The 19,043-nt window shown below is 64.4% G+C and overlaps 5 protein-coding genes across 5 annotated transcripts; 2 read left to right on the top strand and 3 right to left on the bottom strand.

Annotated features, from left to right (window-relative positions):
• The first annotated feature begins 86 nt into the window (after positions 1-86).
• CHLRE_03g201150v5 (uncharacterized protein) lies at positions 87-5,878 on the top strand. The gene is made up of 6 exons (XM_043061357.1): positions 87-390; positions 720-837; positions 1,068-1,184; positions 1,541-4,307; positions 4,471-4,795; positions 4,955-5,878. The coding sequence occupies exons 1-6, from the start codon at positions 237-239 to the stop codon at positions 5,050-5,052; spliced, it is 3,579 nt and encodes a 1,192-aa protein (XP_042926566.1). The 5' UTR covers positions 87-236; the 3' UTR covers positions 5,053-5,878.
• A 6-nt stretch (positions 5,879-5,884) lies between these two features.
• CHLRE_03g201200v5 (uncharacterized protein) lies at positions 5,885-8,706 on the bottom strand. The gene is made up of 6 exons (XM_043061359.1): positions 8,387-8,706; positions 8,196-8,267; positions 7,975-8,114; positions 6,982-7,792; positions 6,308-6,819; positions 5,885-6,078 (listed from the first exon to the last, which is right to left on the bottom strand). Exons 1-6 carry the CDS (start codon positions 8,558-8,560, stop codon positions 5,997-5,999), a joined length of 1,791 nt encoding a protein of 596 aa, XP_042926565.1. The 5' UTR covers positions 8,561-8,706; the 3' UTR covers positions 5,885-5,996.
• Positions 8,707-8,826: 120 nt separating this feature from the next.
• On the top strand, positions 8,827-10,782 carry CHLRE_03g201250v5 (uncharacterized protein). Its single transcript, XM_001693309.3, has 4 exons — positions 8,827-9,265; positions 9,365-9,433; positions 9,553-9,723; positions 10,060-10,782. The coding sequence occupies exons 1-4, from the start codon at positions 8,978-8,980 to the stop codon at positions 10,741-10,743; spliced, it is 1,212 nt and encodes a 403-aa protein (XP_001693361.2). The 5' UTR covers positions 8,827-8,977; the 3' UTR covers positions 10,744-10,782.
• Positions 10,783-10,794: 12 nt separating this feature from the next.
• On the bottom strand, positions 10,795-15,626 carry CHLRE_03g201300v5 (uncharacterized protein). The gene is made up of 12 exons (XM_043061361.1): positions 15,206-15,626; positions 14,845-14,993; positions 14,593-14,658; positions 14,179-14,358; positions 13,912-13,968; positions 13,545-13,752; positions 13,296-13,411; positions 12,907-13,131; positions 12,493-12,696; positions 12,161-12,310; positions 11,842-11,885; positions 10,795-11,716 (listed from the first exon to the last, which is right to left on the bottom strand). Exons 1-12 carry the CDS (start codon positions 15,399-15,401, stop codon positions 11,404-11,406), a joined length of 1,908 nt encoding a protein of 635 aa, XP_042926564.1. The 5' UTR covers positions 15,402-15,626; the 3' UTR covers positions 10,795-11,403.
• A 118-nt stretch (positions 15,627-15,744) lies between these two features.
• On the bottom strand, positions 15,745-19,026 carry CHLRE_03g201301v5 (uncharacterized protein). Its single transcript, XM_043061362.1, has 4 exons — positions 18,501-19,026; positions 18,282-18,377; positions 16,381-18,162; positions 15,745-16,195 (listed from the first exon to the last, which is right to left on the bottom strand). Exons 1-4 carry the CDS (start codon positions 18,942-18,944, stop codon positions 15,812-15,814), a joined length of 2,706 nt encoding a protein of 901 aa, XP_042926563.1. The 5' UTR covers positions 18,945-19,026; the 3' UTR covers positions 15,745-15,811.
• Positions 19,027-19,043: the final 17 nt, after the last annotated feature.

Genomic DNA, 19,043 nt, shown 5'->3' with positions numbered 1-19,043 from the left:
GCAAATTGACAGTTTGCAAATTAATTTGTGCATGACCTCCGCTCCCATGGCACTGCACAGGTACAGGCTCTGGATATAACAATGGACTTGTGGAAGCAACATTTACATGTAGAATTCACCTGAGGTGCCGGCTCGCCCAGTTCAGGACAAGACATTTACAATCTTCAACGGGCGCACGCTCCAACGGTCCTCCCGACATGAAACTATCCCACTTATAGCTATAGCCGCAAGAAAGGATGTCCGACCACGGTGGGGCGACCTCGGGCCAACCCAGCGTGGACAAACTTGCCCGTATCAGCGAGGAGCTAGGTTGCCCAATTTGTTTGGAGCCCGCGCAGCTGCCCGTCAACTTTCTCTGCTTTAAGGGATGCGGAGGGCGGTTCTCAGCGGGTAGGTTTCGGCCGCTTATACGGCCTGCACCTCGATTTGACGCTTCGCCTGCCCCTTGTTCGACTCTTCGGCCGCGATGGGCGCAATAGTTCCAGGGAGCTGTGTAACATAGATGACTGCGGTCCGGTAACAGTTTCGTTGACCGGGGGACCTGGGCGAAGCCGTTGGAGGCTCCAGTGCGCGCGCTGTCCGCAGGAACCCCACAACCGTGGCCGTGTAAAGTGCGGGTCGTGTCAAGTGCGGCCGCCAGAGCCAAACCCGGTGGCCGGGCGTGGCGCTGGCTGCTGGCTGAGACGTCACCCATGTGCCGTTGCCATGTCGCTCTGCAGGCAGTACCTGCCTCCGAAGCGTGCTGTGCATGCACTGCGCCAACGACGCGCTACAGCTAGGCCGCCAGCCGCACGAGCGCTTCCGCGATGCCGTGCCAACGCCCGGCGCCGTACACTGGTGGGTCGGCAACCGGGTGGGATGGGTGGGTGGGTGTGCAGGTGTGTGGGTAACGTGAGATCCGCTGCGGTTCGCCGTTCACCCTCACCGTCTCCGGCCACACTCCCTGCCAACCGACTGCCGCTTGCCACCCACACGCCGGTGCCTGCCGACCCCACACGCACACGGACATACACGCGCGCACAAGTACTTACTGCCCCTTCCTGTCGCCCGCATTCTTCACGCTGCAGCCTCATCTGCCGCGAGACGCGGGTGGACTGCCGGCTGCAGACCCCCGAGTCCGCCTACCTAATCAACCACGCGCTGATGGCGGTGATGGACGTGCTCGGCATGGGCGGCCACTGCAGGTGCGGCCGACGGATAGGAGCTTGCAGAACTTTTTAGACGGAGTGTGCCTCTCCGTGCGGGCTTGTTTTGACTGCTCCCTAGGAAACGGGGGTAAGGAAAGAGCCGGGGGGCGTGGGCTGTGCCAGGGAGGGGCCTGCGATATGCCGTTGTCGAAGTGTCCCTAACTGGTCTTGTGCAACCAAGCGAGAATTCGAGGGTTCAATCCATGGAATTAAGTTTGGGGGCGAAGGGATATGCAGCTGCTGGTTGCGGGGTGTGACGATAGGATGTGTCCCCTCCGCTCCCATGCGTGAGCGGGGCCCAGGTCGTCTTGGGCCCAGGTCCCTGCCTCACACGTCTCCGTCCCCCGCAACAGGGCGTGCGACGAGGAGTGCGGCTCGCAGGCCGCACTGCTGCAGCACTACCTGAAGCGCTGCCCACACGCAGTGGTTCGCTGCCGCTTCCGCGGCTGTAGCGGCTGGCACCGCCGCTCCGAAGCGCAGGCACACGAGGACACCTGCCCCATCGGCCGGGCCGCCTGCAGCCAGTGCGGCACGTGGGTGGACCGGCAAGACGTGCTGCGACACATGGTCACCACATGCCGCATGCGGGTCGTGAACTGCGTGCTGTGCAAGCACTCGTGCCGCCTGCCCGACATGCTGCGCCACCTGCGCGAGCACCAGCACCAGCTGGCAGCCACGTCGCACTCGGCGACCGTGGGGGCCACTGGTGCTGCAGCGGCAGGAGCGGCGTGGCAGCGATTGCAGAAGCCGGGAGATCCAGGGCCTTCTGCGAATGGGGCTGAAGCAGGGGAGGTGCGCTTGTTGAGTGGAGGGGCTGCGGCGGCCGTGGCGGTGGCAACGGCTGCGGCGGCAGCGGGCCAGGGTCTGCCGCGCGTGCGGAGCGTGGAGGACGCTGTTGCAGAGGCGGCAGCTGCCCTTGCAGCCATACAGCACCAGCAGCTGTTGCAGGAAGCCTCGGCGGCTACAGGAGCAGGCGAGCGCGGCGTAGACGAGGTCCGTGGAGGCAGCGGCACGCAGCAGGGGCGCGAAGCAGGGGATGCCGCTGGAGCAGTAGCAGGGGACTTTGGCATGGATCGTGGCAGTGGCAGTAGCACGGGCAGCGCTGACAGCGGCCGTGGCGACCGTTTGGCTGCCGCAGCGGCTGTGACGGCACCGCCGCCACCGCTGTCAAGTGCACCCCTGCAAGGGCAGCAGCAGGAGCAACATCCACAGCAGCAGCAGGAGCGGTCGGAGCTCAGCCCGCAGCAGGATATGCAGGGATCACCTCAGTTGCAGCAATTTACGACACAGGAGGTGCAGCAGCAAGCGCAGCAATTGCTGGAGCAGCTTTTGCGGCGACAGCAGCGGCGGCTGCAGGAGCGTGCGCAAGACCGCCACGTGCAACAGCAAGCGCAGCCGCCTGGAGGCGGCAGCGGGGCGCCTGCGGGGCCGCAGTGGGGCAACGGCGTTCCGCATCAACACCAGCAACCAGGCACAGACTGGCAGCGCGGCAACCACGGCTACAACGCGGCCGCAACGGCTCTGGTCCCCGGCCACCAGACACCATCCTTGTTTCACCAGCAGCATCATTACCTACAGCAACAGCTGCAGCTGCAACTTCAGTTGCAGCAACAGCGGCACGTGCAACTGCAGGCAAATCCGGCCACAGGGTCCGGCCTTCCTGGTCCTATGGCTGCCTCTCTGGCCATGCACCTCGTGAGACAAGGGGCCGGCGGCAGTGGCCTTGGCACTGCCGGCTCTGCCACGGCGTCGGCCGCTGTGGAGGCATCAAGCGCTCTGGTGCCCCCACGCACCGCGAGCGCGGGCGGCATCGATGTGCCAGGAGGTGGCGGCACTCAGGGCTGGCCTCAACCACAAAACGGGCTGCCAGGCGTGGATGCTCCTCAGGTGGACACCGGTCCGGCGCCTTGGCTCCCCTACGCAGCCACGCGTGCGACCGTGATGGGCCTTTCCTCGACACCCGACACGTACCCGCTGCAGCAGCCGCACAGCCAGCCGCCCATCGCTGGTGCACACCCGGTGCCGGCCCAGTCATTGCAGCAGCAGTCGCAGACGCAGGCAGCTGCTGCTGGCGGCAGCGGCCACTCTGGCCAGGGCGCCTCGCAGGCCACCAGGCTTGGTGCTGTGGCCTCCCGCACGCACGTTCCGGCCACTGCCGCTGCCAGCGCGGTCGCGCCAGCGCCGGCGCCACGGGCAAGCACCGACCTGCCTGCCATACCCGGTGAGCTGCAGCTAGCAAACACGTCCGCACCGGGCCCTGACGAGGCCTTCGCTGGCCCTACCGTCGTGAGCGGAGGCGTGGCATTGCCTCGCCCGCCCGTTGCGGCGGACGCCAGGTCTGCGGGCAGCTACCGCAACCTCAACGCCGCTCTGGCAGCCGCCTCCGCGAGGCCCGGCACAGCAGAGGCGCGGGCGCTGGAGGCAGCCGTGACGGGCGCGAGCGCAAGTGCACACGCACGCCTCCAAAACCGCGCGATGGGCGGCGCCGGCAGCAGCAGCAGCAGCACGGAGACGAACACCTTAGACAGGCTCCGACGGCGGGCGGCGTTTTGGGACTCAGCACCGTACTCGCTTCCGCAGCCTCAGCAGCAAGGCGCTGCTTCCACGGCCCGGTCTACCGCCGCTGCAGCGGCTGCGGGCGGCCTCAACGCTGCCGGCACCTGGGCTGGCGGCGACGCGCTGCGCGGTCTGATGGGTGTGGAGGGCGAGGACCCGATCGCAAACGCGGTGGCGGCCGCCGCGGCCTTCGCCGCAGCCATGGGACCCGGCACGGCAAGAGGCGGCGACACCGGTAGTGGCCGGGATCTGCTGGGCAGTGGCAGAGGGCGTGCCTCCAGCGGCGGTTTCCGCGGGGGCAGTGGGCCGCCGTCGTCGACGGGGCGCGATGCCGGAGCGGGGGTCGGAATTGGCATGGCCGGCGCCTTGGGCTCCAACCTGTATGCTGCGGCGGCGGCGCAAGCGGCTCAGGCTGTTCAGGCGATGCAGGCGGCGTTGGCGGCGCAAGCGCAGGCAGAGGAGGAGTCTGAGGACGAGGAGGCGAGGCTGCTGCGCACGGCGGCAGCGATTGTGCGTGTGAGCGCTGCCAATGCGGAGGAGCGGCGGAGTGCACGGCAGCAGCAGGTGCGTCGGTATTTATAGGGATGCCCCCGGCTTCGAGCGACGTGCATGTCGATGTGGCCTCCCAATCTCTAACAGCCCCCAGTGCTACGTATAGCGCTTTCGTTGCTTTGTTAGCTGCACGCTACGAAAGGACTGACCCTCGAGGAATGCCGTATTGCTGCAGGCCATGATTGGAAGCCCTGCCCGTCCGTCGTCAACTGCCCATGCGCGCTTTGTGGCGCCGCAGCTGCACCCCGCCATGCGGCAGTCCGGGCCCAGTGCCCCGATAGCCGCCTCAAGCGATGCAGCTGCAGCCACTGGCGGCATCTCCGCGCCCCTGCCGGTTCTGGCGGCTGTGCGCACGGGCACAGGACCCGCAGATGCCGCGGCGGCACCTGCCCAGCCGTCCGTTTCACCCGTTCGGCGAGTGGCCCTGATGGCGGCAGGGAGCGGCACACCAGCGGCGGTGCAACCAGCGACGCCCATCCGCCGCTCGTTCAGCGACACAGGTGGGCAAAGGGCATGCGATGTGACCGACCGCGGTATTGGCCATACCACGCTGCCCATACTCTTGATGGTCACGGAACCCTGCCATTCATGACCTGCACCTGTGACATTTTTGTACTTTGTACTTCATGCTGGTCCGCACATCTCGCCCTTTCATACAGAGCTTGTTTGGGAGCCTTACGTCTTGGAGGAGTTGGTACGGACAGCCAGCACCGCGGGCGAGTGGGGCGCAGGGCGTGTGTCCGCGAGTGGAATGTAAACGGATGGCCCTGGGCACTGTAAAAAGATACGTGGTTTCCTTCGCATGGGAAACAGTTGCTATGTTGTTCAATGCATCAGTGCATGCCGCTGTTGCATGCCAAGCTACATGGCGCGACCAAGTACTAATGCATGGGCATATGCGTGGCCGAGGGCTCGAAAGGTAGTCTGTGATGCTTGAGGTGGCGCTGCAGGGCCCGTTAGGAAGACATGCGTAGATAGGGTCTGAGGATTGGGCGTATACCAGTAACGCTTATGGAATGCAAAGATCAAAGTAGCTACGGATGTGCATCACTTCAGTCGGGCATGTGTCACGCATTGGGTTGTGTGTTCTGCATGACGTAAGCTATTAGCGGGTCGTGGTGGTTACTGTAGTACTGTGCATGTGGTCAGGCTGTATGGACTGCACAAAGACCCCATTATACCTCCATGCCTAAGCACTTATTATACATACACATGGCTGGTGGCGCCTTGGTAGACTTTCATTATAGGTGGACCAGCAGTGATGTGATGTCCATGAGGGTGATCAATGAGCTACCTCACATGGGCACCCCAGCTATCATACCGTCACAGTATCCGGATAGGGACATAGGGTCGGCCCTTAAGTGCACAGACAGTGATAAGATCCGTCGGTATGCAGCGTTGGAATAGATTACAATGAAGCCCCTTGTTGCGGTGTCACGCGACATAATGCGTGCAAGCACGCAAGAGATCTCTGATGCCGGGGACGCATCATACGCTGACTGCCCACAGGCTAAGTGGCCTTACTGATGCTTGCTTACAATGCCGAACAAATTCGTAGTCAATACCTGTAACTCCAAAAGCAGTTCCTGCCCCGCTGCGTCTACAGAGCTCGTACACGCACACCTTGTGCTCTATACCGCAGATCTGATGAATGTAACGCCCTGCTGTTTGACTGTGCATCAACGCCCGCGCTTGCCGCAGCTACCGCCCGCTCTTGGGCCGCGCCTTGCCCGCGCTCTTGCTCCGCTTCTTCTTAGCTGCCGGCAGCCGTACACTCCCAGGCCTGTGAAAGTGGAAGAATGGCATGGTTGAAGGCTTGACAACTCCACCTGCGTCTGATCCAACGCAGTGAACAGCCACCAGTAACTCTGCGGAGACCCCAGCTGTGTCGCAGCTACGTCCCCGCAGCCCCACTCCCGCTCGCTGTTCCCCCTAGATGGGCTTTCTGATGCTGATGGGACCTAATCGTCGGGCTCGGCATATAACTCCCGTCCTGCACACGCCGCTCGCACCTGCTGGGCAGGTGGTCCCCTGGCTTCGGCAGCTTTGAGATGCAGTCCAGGAAGGGGCGGTCCTCCACTGGCCGCAGCGCCCGGTCCAGCGTGTCGCTGTTGACGCCCACCCCCAGCTGTGCCAGCCGCATCACCAGGTCCGCCCGGCCCCGGTCGTACGACGTCACCTCCGCATGCCGCAGCCGCATGTTTGCGCCCGCCACCGCCGCGCTGGAGGCGGCACCGCCGCCGCCACCCGGCAGCATGAAGCTCACAGAGCTGGGCACCGCGGCCGAAGACGCCGCGGCCGTCGCCGCCGCCAGGTCCGCATTGGCATTGGCGTACGGCGAGAGAGTGCCGGCGGGCAGGCTAGGGTCATTGGCGTTGCCGGGCTTATGCATCCCGGGCTGCTGCTGCCAGGGCGCGCTGGTGCCGCCCGCCGCGCTGGGCTTGGCAAAGCGATTTGCCTCCTGCCGGCGCACTATCTCCTCCTCCAAGCGAGCCCGCTGCAGGGTCCACTCGGCCACCTTGGCCTGCGATCCGTAACGTTTGATGTCACATCAATGATGAGAGGCCGATGGGTAAAAGTGTCTGCACGCGACAGACATTTTGTGCGCTAAGCCGACAGCCACTCGCATTCTGGCCTCAATCTGCGCGTGCACCGCACCGTACCAACAGCCCCCGCACGGCCGCACCTGCACGTCCGCTACCGACGCTGACGTCTTGGAGTCCATGGCCGTCCATTTCTCTCTCAGTGCTGCCAGCTCCTCCTCTTCGGCCGCCGCCGCGCCGCCCTTGCCCGCACCCCTGCCTGCACCGGCCGTCACGGCCCCCGTCCCCGCACTCGACTTGAACGGCCCCGTTAGCCAGGGCTTGGCGTGCATCAGCGCGCCCGGGCGGCCGCCTTCTGCTGCCGCCGCCGCTGCTGCCGCCCTATGGTCAAGTTCATCCAGCTCCTGCGCCCGCACCAGCTTGCCTGGCGCATACATGTCCGTAGACGCGAACCGCGCCCGGCCCGGCCCTCCACCGCCGGCACCGCTGGGCCCTGCTGGCCCGCCGCGCGCCGATGCCCCTGCACCGGCGCCAGCGCCCGCACTGTGTGCCACCGTTGGGTGCATCACGAGCGGGTGGTTGAGAGACAGAGAGCCGGCGCCGGGCCTCGACCCGGCAGCAGTGGGGCTAGGGCCCCGCGCAGAGCCCTGCCGCGTGCTGCCTGCAAGATAAGCTGAGCTGGGGCCTGGCCTCGCGCTGCCGCCGCTGCTGCCGGCGCCTGTTGTCCCCGAGAATACACCAAAGAACTGGTGCTTGCCCGGCGGCCCTGCCTGTGCCGATGCCGCCGCGCCGCCGTATCCTCCAGTTCCCATCGCTACGGAGTGCGCAGCGTTGAGGCGCTGCTGCATGCTGGCGGGTGGCTGCTGCGGTCCGCGGCCGTCACCCGCTGCCTCCACGCTGAGGGAGGAGGCCAGCACGGCGGCCGTGATGGGGTCCACCTCAGGACCCTGAGGCCTGTGACAGAGACAGCGGGCGGGTTGTGTAGCTCTAATTAGGTCAGCGACAGCATGCTGGTCTTGGTTACTTCCGGCATCCGTGCTTTGCAACTACGTTGTTTATGGCATCCCTGGTTGCGCCTGCTGCGTGTGACGTGCGTTTGTCCCCACTGGATTCACGCCCAGCCCCCACGCACGCACTTGTGCTTGCTGAACCATTTGTACGCGGCCGCCAGTTGCATGTCGCGTTGCTCCGGCTCCCGGCACGCCGCCGCCTCCATCAGCTGTGTCCGCAGCGCGGAGAAAAATGCGCGCTCCCGGGCAGGCGCTGCGTACCCCACCTGCAGTGAACCACCACAAATAGGGCTGCATTCAGGCGTGCCGTTGCTAGGCAGGCGGTCCGACCGCAGGTTGAGGCTTACCTCCGACTCAAAGGCGAGCAGCGCTGACCGCATTTGCTGGTACATGGGATTGTTGTTGGCGGCCGTTGTGTTCTGCAGTTACAGGGCAAGGAAAGGGCTCAGCGCGCGGGCCGAGGGGCGCAGGCTGCAGACACGCGGAGAGGCGGCTGGCCGAAACCCCCACACTTTTGGCACCTGCCACCTGCACTCACGTTGTCAATGTCGCCGGTGCTGGAGAGCCCCTCCCACTCTTGCAGCATAGCAGCACCCTGCTGCGGTGTCAGGCTAGACGCCGGGCGTGCATAACGCGCAGAACGGAGTCGCGCATTGCTGGCTTGCAGCGCCTCGCGGATTTGCCGCGTCTCATAGTGCATAGAGTCCGCCATGTCCACGGCTCTAGCCATATTGGTGTATCTAGATGGTCACTAGCGCCGCGCGGCAACTGGGTGGGGCCGCAGCTGAGGCGAGACTAAACACTCAGAGCTCCATGTCCGCGGCCCAACGCTCCGGCCCTCTAATGTTTATCCAGAAGACTTGATTGTTATGTGATGTCTGTAAAGAGAATGTGCCCGAAGCAAGGGGCGCCAGGAAGCAAGTAGTACCGAATCGTCTTTCGATGTGTTCGTGCCTGGAGCGTTTTCCGAGCGTAATTTGTAATACTGCAATAAGCAGATATACACTATGTTTCTTAAATCTAGCGAGCGGCACAACGAATCGAGTTGAGGTTATTGAGCGACCGATCTGGCGAGTGCGAGCCCTTCCGTTTCTTAGGTGCTTCTAGCATAAACCCTCAACAACTAGCCATGAATCCACTTGCGGGAGTCGCTGTAGTTGACCCGCGACTGGCTGCACCCCGAGGGGACGAGTTTTCAGTCTCCTTTCAAGAGGAAAAGCGACGGCGGTTAGAGCAGCTCGAGTGGGATGACGATGTCTGGGGGCACCGTGGCATCGGCGGCACGGTCGGGGGTCCCGAGGACGACGAAGACGACGCGGGTGGGGGCTCGGCTTCCGGGCCCATCGCAAGCAGCAACATTGGCTTTAAGCTTCTTCAAAAGATGGGCTGGACCGAGGGCAAGGGGCTTGGGAGACAGGTAAGGAGTGGGGCAGAGTGTGTCGGTGTGAGGGGTGTCGAGTGAAGTGAGAAGTCCGTGCACCTTGACAAGCCAGATGACACCTGCTTGGACACGCAGGAGAACGGCATCGTGGAGCCCATCCGCGCGGGCGTCGAGGCCGGCGTGCGGCTAGGGCTTGGCAAGCAGGTGACCCGGACTCACACCTGGGAGCAGGGCAGGCGCCAGCTGAAGCATATACAAATTTCCCTCGTGGTGAAGCTGTCATGGTGGCTCACGGTGGCGTGTGTGCCTGATGGGGTTTGCAGGAGGAGGACGACACGCACACGGCGGAGGCGACTGCAAACCGCAAGCGGCTGGAGATAGAGGTGGCGGCGCAGGAGGACGAGGAGGCGGCGCGCAAACGCGAGGCCACGGCGGAGGTGCTGCAGAAGCGCGCGGAGGACGTCAAGGAGATGCTGCAGACCTTCTACTGCGAGGTAGGGGCGGCTGGGATGGTTGCGACGACGGGATGGGTTGGGGCTGCTAGAATGGCTGGGATGGCTCATGGCTGAAAATCTGAAGGGCTGGGTGACCAGGGGGCGGCGGTAGGGCATCCAAGCAGGACTTCGGAGCTAGCACGCAGGGCCGGCATGGGCATGTCAGTGCCGTACCTTAGCCAGGGGTGAGCGTGGCTGTGTGCCTGATTGCACTGGATTGCTGGGTAGCTAGGGCATTCCGGCAGGGATTGTCAGCAAATGCGCAGGGCCGGCAAATCGGCGCCGTAGTGCCTCGTGCCGGGCTCACCCTGTGCCCCCGCCCGCCCCCCTCCCCAGGTGTGTGACAAGCAGTACACCACCGCTCGGCAGCTGGAGGAGCACCTGTCCTCCTACGACCACCACCACCGCAAGCGCCTGGCGGAGGCCAAGTCCGCCATGGCGGAGCGCAGCCGCGGCGACCGGCAGCGGCGGGAGCAGAAGGTAGCGGACAAGGAGATGGCGCGGCTGCAGAAGCAGATAGAGGTGGCGCAGGCGCGCAGCCGGCAGCAGCAGCCAGGAGGAGGAGGCGGAGGAGGGCTGGGAGGCATGAGCGGTGGCATGCCGCCGCCGCTGCCACCTGGGGAGGTGCAGGCAGAGCAGCCGCCACTACCGCCGCTGCCGCCGGGCGCTCCGCCCCCGCCGCTGCCTTCGTCGGGGCCACAGCCACCGCTGCCGCCGGGTGAGGCACAGCCGCCCCATCCGCCGCCGGAGCCGGTGTTCTCTGGGTCAAGTGCTGAGGCGGCGCCACCGGCGCCGCTCACAGTGGCGCCGGGCACGACGGGCATCAGCATGCGGCTAGGTGGAGGTGGCGCCGGGAGAGGAGGCCTGGGCGGGGCGGGTGGGCGGGCAAGCGGCATGATGATGGCGCGGGGCGGGATAAAGCGGCCGGGGGCGCCCTTGGGGCTAGCCGGGAGAGGCGGCAAGCCTGCGGCGCCCGTGGCCGGGTTTGGTCTGGATTCGGACGACGAGGAGGGCTCGTGACATACGTTAGTGCTGGTGTGGCGTTGGCCCCACAGACTTGATACGTGGGTGGCAGATCTTCTTGTAGTAGTATCACATGTTGCAGTTTTGGTGCAAACATGGACCCGTCACGCAATTGTGTATCACACATGTAAACAGAATCCCTCTCGCGCGTGCGCGCGTTGTCTCTTGTAAGCATGGGCCCTTCACGCAATTTGTGCATCACTAATGTGGCAGGTAGTGCAGTACTACGCTAGAGCCGCTACTGTGAGGGACAGTCCCTAGTCTCGTCAGCGTCAGGGTCATCGACCGCAACCGCAGCGTAGATTTGACTGCGTAACTGCTCCACCTCACCGCGCTGCAATTCATCGCCAGTCCACGCCGGCATGCCAACATGTGGTACACCTCTATCCACTCTAACCCCTCGCACACCTGTGTACATGTGAAACACAACCGCCACTGCCTACCGTAGCCCCAACGCGCATAGAGAACTGCTACCCGCTATTATGCACTATTCCTGTGCTACCCTATTTCCTTCCACTGTGCATTCGTGCATCAAACCTATCCTACCCTACACATGGCCTACCTTTATTCATGCTACCTTGCCCAACCCACATACATTTCCGCTCCTGCCGCAGCAGTTTCCGAGGAGTCCCTGGCGTGTCGACGCGCACACGTCTCCTATACCTTGCTGCCAATCGGCGCGGAGGACGAGTTGGTTGCGCCCACCAGCGGCAGCCCCACCGTGTTGGGGTTGTACTTCTGGAACAGGTGCTGCTCCTCCTCTGCCTGGCGCTTGACACGCATCCAGCGCAGCACGCCCCAAATTGCCACGCCGCCGATGCATGCTATGATGATGATTGTGATCACCGCAGCACCCACGTTGCGGCGGTGCTTCTCCTCCTGCGGCTCCCCCTCGCCGCCAGATGCGGGCTGGGAAGAGGAGGAGCCCGGCGCGCCGGGGGCGGTGCGTGCGCACGTCGGGTTGTACGGCCTGCGCGGGCGACGGGATGCGCGTGTGACGCCGGCAGGGGTCAGCCATACGGTACTGGCATCGTACTCAGTGGCAGTGCAGGTGGGCATGGACAGAAATACGGTGCACCCCAGCAGGGAACTTACTTGTACGTGGTTGCGTTGGCCGGCACCGAGACAATCTCGCCCGCCTGCAGGCAATGACAAGCAGGGGTGTCACAGCACATTCCACGACGGCGAATTCGCAGGACCGCGGAGCGGAACGGAAACGCCCCGAATAACCTTTCCTAACCGCCACATCGTGTGACACAAGCTGCGCCCCAACCTCGCCAGACCCGAGTGCCAATGACGACCGTGCCCGCCCGGCGTCCGCAAACAACTTGCAGCAAGTTGCGCATGCACCTCGACACGCCTAGCGCCCATTGCCCCAGCCCCTAAACATTCAGCGCGTAGAGCGCACGCTTGCCTGCACCGCCGCGTTGAAGGCATCCTGCGACTGCAGCCCCTGCAGCAGGCGGATGGAGCTGCAGCTGGCCATGCCGGACAGGTCGCGATCCATGGTGATGCAATAGCTGATGGAGTCGTTGAAGGGGTAGTAGAACAGGAAGTTGAAGCACTGCGGCGGGGGACGGTAGCGGGCCAGGGGCGTGCGTGCCAATGTTACCGTATGAACAACTACTCCGCCGCGCGCAAACTACGGAAGAACGATGTGCCCGGCGAGCGGGTCCTTGTACACACATACCATACATTTGGCGCCGCACTCTTCACACGCACATGCCCCGTCAACCCCTGCCTCACCATCTCCTCGTAGGAAGCCTCCCCGAACTTGGTCACGTTGCTGCGCCCCACGCCGCTGTAGGTGCAGGTGGTGATGAGCGAGTCGCCGGGCAGCAGCGTGCGCGAGGGCGGCGGCACGTTGACGGGCGCCTGGTAGGCGAAGTCGTAGTAGTCACGTGTGCCCAGCGGCGACAGCTCCTGGCCGCCGCGCACGTGGCGCGTGACCTGTCGGTTGACAGGCACACAGGAGAGTTGGGATGGGGGCGCGGCAAGAGGCAGGTCAGGGAAGGGTAGGTCGGAGGGGTAAGCACGGGTAATGGGTGGGGCAGGTTGGGCAGGGAGCATGGCAGTGGCTAAGTGGGAAGTTCGTAGCCAGGTGCTGCGATGACCCAACATGAGCCGTTTAGACAGCTACACAACGCACGCGCTACTCACCATGCTCTTGCCTAGCTGGTGCATGTGGTAGAAGGACTCGATCAGGGTGATGGGGCCGGCTGCCGCCAGCTGCGAGGTGCAGGTGCCGGGGCACACGTTCGGCGCCGTCGTGTACGAGGGCGCGCCGGCCGGTACGGCGATGTCGTGCGTGCCCAGGGTGAGCACACCCATGTCGTATTTCTTGAGTGTGGGGCTGTAGTGTATGCGGAAGCCCGAAGAGTCGACCTGCGCGTATGGTGAGGGCGAGGGCGGTTGCAAGGGGCCGGGAAAGGCGGGCGCTGAGGTACGGGCGTGTGGTCCATCACGGCAGATGTGGCCCCCATAAAATGGACATTATCACGATGTATGCCATCTCTTAACCACACGACCCAAGGCAAGGCCGGGCTCACCTGCCCCTGCACGCCCTGCAGGTTGGTGTAGTGGATCTGCAGGGCGAGGTACCGCTTCGGCGTGCCCGAGCCGAATGCCAGTGCCGCCTGCGCCTCCGCATCCACCTTGTTCAGACCTGCAATTCACAGCATGCGGCGTTGCGACCATTTGAAGCCAGCCCAATTCCAGGCGCTCCTACAGGTTCCAGCAGCCAAAGCAGTGCCAAGCTGCCGCTGCCGCACTCCCTCAACCCACGCCCGCCCACGCACCCGGAGCCCAGCCCATCCAGAACTCGGAGCACTCCATGTAGCCCAGGCAATCGTAGGGTGAGCCCAGCGGCGTGGCGGGCGCGTCGGCGTCACTGAGGCCGTAGCAGGTCCAAGCCACAAAGTGGTGGACGTAGGGCGTGTTGTCGATAATGGGCTCGTAGCGATACACGTGATACTTGGCATCGTGCGGCATCTCCAGATTCACACACTGCGTATGAGAGGGAAGCAACGTGCGGGCCGGTATTGGCGTCGGGGTTGTGTGCGTGCAGGCGTGAGTGCGTGTGCAAAGATTCGGGCATGTGGGTCGAGCAGGATGCGTGGAGTTGCGCGGTGGCAGAGCCGTATGCGGCACGGGCCCAGTGCCCACCTGGTACGTGGTGGCATTGCCGGGGATGGTGAAGGCGGGCATCTTGAGCTCCAGCGTCTGCGTGCGTTCAAGCCCAGGCAGGCCACGAGGGCAGCAGGACGGGTCAGCTGCAAACCTATATTCAATCCTGCCACACAGCCTGTGCCAACGCTACGCCGCCGAACCGCTCCCCCGCAAGCCGCGCAACAACCTCGCCAGCAGTCTGCAGCAACTAGCTGCGCCCAGTGTCCCTCGTTCTCTGGGCACCGCCTGCCCCCTAAGGCGCACCTGCACGTCCGCCGGCAGCGGCAGGTTGGCCTGCGTGGTGGCGTTGGGCAGTAGCACCACCTCCGCCTGCCCACGGTTGACGGGGCCGTGGTAGGCGAAACCGCCAGACCCCACCGCCCAGACGACCGTCTGCCGCGTGTCGTTCACCACCGCCCGGTCCTGAGCCAGGTCGCAGCTCACCTGCGGAATGCATCACAACAACAAGCGTTGTGGACAAGGGGTTTGCGGGCTCAGGAATCATCCGCTACCATGTCCTGCGCCCTTGAACTCCGAACTCTGCGCTAGACGGGATCCTGTCAGTTGGGCCCTCCTGATCCACCCCCGCCAAGGCCACATTATCTCCGCTGTCTATTGACGGGTTTCTGGTTATGGTTCTGGGTTAGTACATTCGCCCAAACCCGTTTAAGCTCTTACCAGCGGTCGCCGAAGGGCCACCTGCGTTGAGCCGCCTGCCCGCGACACCGCCACCAGCGTCACGTCCTGCAGACCAGCCGTCACAGCACAGCGGAAGCCAATAAGGATACAGCGTGCGTCAAAAGCATGTCTGCTTGGGGAGTTGGCATGCTGCGAACCCTTGGCGAAGGGTTGGCCTTTCCGCAGCCGCTGAGCATTTGGGCCAGGCTGTTTGTGACCACGCACACACCACCTCAGCACGAGCAAGCTCACTTGCAAGACGTCGCGGGCCGGGAAGCCAAAACCGGCGGACCAGTAATCGGTGGCTGTCCACTGGGTGGAGCCGGGCTCGAGCGCAGCTACCGCCAGGTCCGCGCCCAACATGCCGCCCTCGCTCAGCCCAATGCCGACCCAGTCCCACGCTGCAGAGGTTGCAATTCCAGAGCATTTTCATCATCATAAGTGGGTGAAGGGGAAGTCAGGATAGGCCATGTTCTGCTGCCGTGTGCTTCTGGCCCGCGTGCCAGGCCCTTCACCCTCCCCACTGTGTCTGCCCACCCACTGCTTCCCGCCCTGTCCCCAGCACATGGAAGCAATGCTGCCTGTTATCACCCTGTCCATGCAGCTTACACACCTCCATCCACATCAGCGGCGAAGGTAATGGAGCCACCGCTGACACTCCAGTGCAGCGCGAGGCTGGGCGCCAAGTTGATACACGAAGGGAAGTCCTTTGCGCCGAAGTTGGCATAGCACGTTGCTGCTGTAGCTTTATCCAGCAAGGCACTTAAAAGGACAACAACGGCGCCGAGCACAGCAAGTGGCGGTGTCATTTTGCCAGTGCACGCCGTTGGTTGCACCCCTTAAGCGCGGTGTTGTAGTAAGTTACAACAAAACGGTTGAATTGTATCTGACCTAAAAACTGTGAGTTTTGCAAGGGCCCAGCAAGTGCCAGAACCTGGCGATTGGTGACGCTCGTGCAAGGCCTCAGCGCTGCTACAGCTGCTATAATTAATGCAGATGAAATAAGAACAACTGAAGTTGCTGGGCGTGTCTAGCAGTCATCCCGGTGTCAGCGTGTCATCGCCCGGCTAACTGCCGATCCACACGCGCGCGCTTCTCCCCTTGTGCTGCCCTCCTAACCCTGCAGTCCCTCTTTCTGCTTGTGGGAAAAGAAGTTGACGTTTCTTACATGCCATATTGTCGTCGGACATCCAGAGCCTCAGCTCACGAAGGTTGCTCCTTACCGACCCAGGCAACATGGCACACAGCCCGACGCTGGCCTCGGGCTCGTTTCCTCACTCTTCCCTTCAACACCGCCCCCTCCAGTTGCAGCCTGTTCCTCCTGCTTCTTCTTCACACGCTCCACCCAGTTAACCACTTCCATGTAGTCTCTCCCACGAACCCGCGCCGCCTTCAGCAACGCCTCCCAGTCCCCCACCGGGCACCCCTCGCCCAGCAGCCACTGCAGCGCCGGCACGGAGCACCAGCGCCCGCGGCGGTGGCTGCGCAGCGCCCGCAGGAAGGTCCCGCCCTGGGGGTCCCAGGGGCAGCCCAGCCGCCGAAGGCAGGCCAGCGTGGCAAAGTCACCGTTAATGCCGGCCCAGACGTACGGCAGGCCGTCGACCTGCGGCACAGAAGAGGTAGTGCCTGCTGTGATTCAAGTGCGTCAACCTATGAACAGCAACGAACCACCCTAAAACAGTACAGTGCATTGAATCATTGAATGAGACGCAGTATCGTGGCGCCGAAAGGACGGGACAATACAGTTGCGTGGTAAGTGCAAAAAGAGAAACCCCCGACTATGCTCACCCCCATGGGACAGCCGTGCGCCGCCATCCACTCGATGGCCTCCTCGCAGCCGCCGTCCGCTGCCCATGCGAACGTGTCCTCATCCCACGGACACATCCATTGCCCTTCGCGCCCAGCCCCCGCCGCGCCCCGCCCGCCTTCGCCTTCCGCCTCCCCTGCCTTCTTCCCTCGCTCACCGCCCTCCTCCCCCCCGCCCTGCGCCGCGTCGCCGCTGGCACGCGACTTGCAGCCGCGGAGGGCCCCGGCTCCCCCACCCCCACTGCCGTATTCGCCTCCACCACTGCACCCTGACAGCTGCTGGACACCCCGCAGGTACGCCAACAGCGGCACACACCCACTGCCCGCCGCCGCGCTCATGATGCTGTCGTCATCCGCATCCAGCAGCACCCCAAGGTCCGCGCGCTCCGCCAGCCACCGCACCACCCGAAGCCGCCCCCGCTGCGCCGCCCGGCTGAGCGTGTGCTGCCCCATGGTGGCGCGCGCGGCGCGCAGCAGTCGCAGGCAACCCAGATGGCCGCCCTCCGCCGCCGCGTCTGCCGCCTCCCAGCGCGGCGTGGCGTCGCAGCGGTGCAGCAGGAAGGCCAGTGCGGCTGTGTTGCCGTGCTGGGCGGCCTCAATGACGGCGGCGCCGTCCGCTGGGTAGCCGCGGCGTCGCAGCCAGCGCAGCCGCGTGAGGGCGTCGTCCGTCCCAGACTGGCTTGACTCGGCGTCAGTGCCAGCACCATCACCAGCGCTGGGGTCTTTCTCGCACTTGTTCACGTCCGGCTCAGGCTCGGACTCAGAGTCGCTGAGGTCATCCAGGTCAAACAGCAGTGCCGCTGCCGCCGCAGCGCCAGCGGCCTCCGACTCTGCCGCTGCCGCGCTAGTGACAACCGCAGCTGAAGCCCCAGCCACCGCCAACGCAGCTGGCGCAGCCGCAGCACCACCCGCGGTCGCTTCCTTGCCTCCAGAAGACGCTGCGCCCGACAACAGCGGTAGCACCGCCGGCAGGACTGACGGTACGATGGGCGGTCGGTGCTGGCGCGTGCCCTCAACCTCCACCGCAGCCGCCCACTCGCAGGCGGCGGTGCACTTGGCAAACCCCACATCCTCCAGAAACGCCACCTTCTTCCGCCAGCAGGGCGTGGGGCTGCCCGCCGCCGCACCCATCACGCGCTCGCGCAGTTTGCGCTCATCAAACGGCAGCTCCTCTGCCGCCGCAACCTCAAGCGCGTCCTCTGCGTCTAGGTCCTCATCTGACGGTTCTCCCACGCCCAGCGGATCTGCATCGTGCTGACCGTACCGCTCGCGGCTCAGCCGGCGCTCCTCCTGCCGCCGGTCCCGCCGCTGCTGCTGCTGGCGCCGGAGCTCCTCCCGCCGAGCCTGCTGGGCGCGTTGGTCGGCGGCGTGCCAGACTGTGTGCGCCGCCCGCAGCGTGCCGACGTCGCAGCCGGCCGCGACCTCTTGCAGGAGCTGCATGTCCACCGGAATGCCGCCCAGCACCGCCTGCGCTGCCGCATGCCACTCGTCGGCTTCCACGGCGGCACCGTCGGCGCCCGTGTAGATGGCGGCGTCGCTGCTGGTGCTGCTCGTGCCCGCAGTACGGGATTCTTCTGGCACAGCCGTGCCAGCAACTGTGCCAGCAGCTGGCGCTGGTGGTGCTGCTACTGGAGCTCCAGCTCCAGCCGCTCCGGGCCCCTGGCGCCACAGCCAGAGCATCAGCTCGACGTGACCGCCGCCCGCCGCGGCACACAGCGCGTCCCAGCTCCAGCCATAGCGATTGGCCAGCAGCCACTCACACACCTGCACACAAGCCGGTAACTATAACCATAATGAACGTGCCACCAAGTACTGTCACCAAGATTGCGATCCAGTCACTGATGGCGACAGCGCGCCAGGGTTTCGGTGCATTCCGTACCCACTTCCTTGTGCCCGCGTGCGGCTGCCAGCGCCAAAACATCCAACTCGTCATCCATCTTGACGGCAGGGCAGCCGTTGATGTGCAGCCAGGCACACATCTGAGAAGCAGGCAGCAAAACATTGCCATTCAATTTTGATTTGAAATATTTGCTGCCTAATGACGTGGTGCCCATCCCGCAAAAGTGGAAAACACACACGCGCGCAGCACATCCAGTGCCCACCTTAACCTGCCCCGCCGCGGCCGCGTAGCCGAGCAGGGCTGGCTGCACCAAGCAGCCCGCCGCCGCCAGGGCCACAGGCATATTTTCCACCACGCCCGAGGCCGCAGTCAGCGCCACCAGCCGGCAACGCAGCTCAAGCGGGAGGTTGCGGGTGGCCCTGGGCGGCGACCAGCGTGCGGCGAAGAGGCCGTGCGGCACGGGCTCACTGAGGTGGATTGTGCGGTGCTTCCAGCCCGAAAACTGGGCCGCCGTGGCACTGTCAACCAGCCTCAGGATGCAGGGAATGGCATTGCGAGGGAGGAAGGTGGCTATGCGCTGCACCAGCTCGGGCAGCCACACTCGGGAGGGGTCGGCTGCAAGGTCGGGCGTCGCCGCTGGCGCACTGGAAGGGCCCCCACAGCTGACACTGCCAGCCTTCGCCGAGTTTGGATGCTGAGCCTCCATTTATGGGGAATGCGGCATGCACTGCTAGTATCCCGTAAGCTTCAGCGGCACGAAACGCACAAAATGCGATGGCACGACTGTGTCGAGACGTCTCCCTTA

This window comes from Chlamydomonas reinhardtii, chromosome 3 (genome assembly GCF_000002595.2).
Source record: "Chlamydomonas reinhardtii strain CC-503 cw92 mt+ chromosome 3, whole genome shotgun sequence".
Lineage (NCBI taxonomy): Eukaryota > Viridiplantae > Chlorophyta > Chlorophyceae > Chlamydomonadales > Chlamydomonadaceae > Chlamydomonas > Chlamydomonas reinhardtii.
Note: the sequence above shows the minus strand (reverse complement) of the source record. Positions and strands in the feature narration are given on the sequence as shown.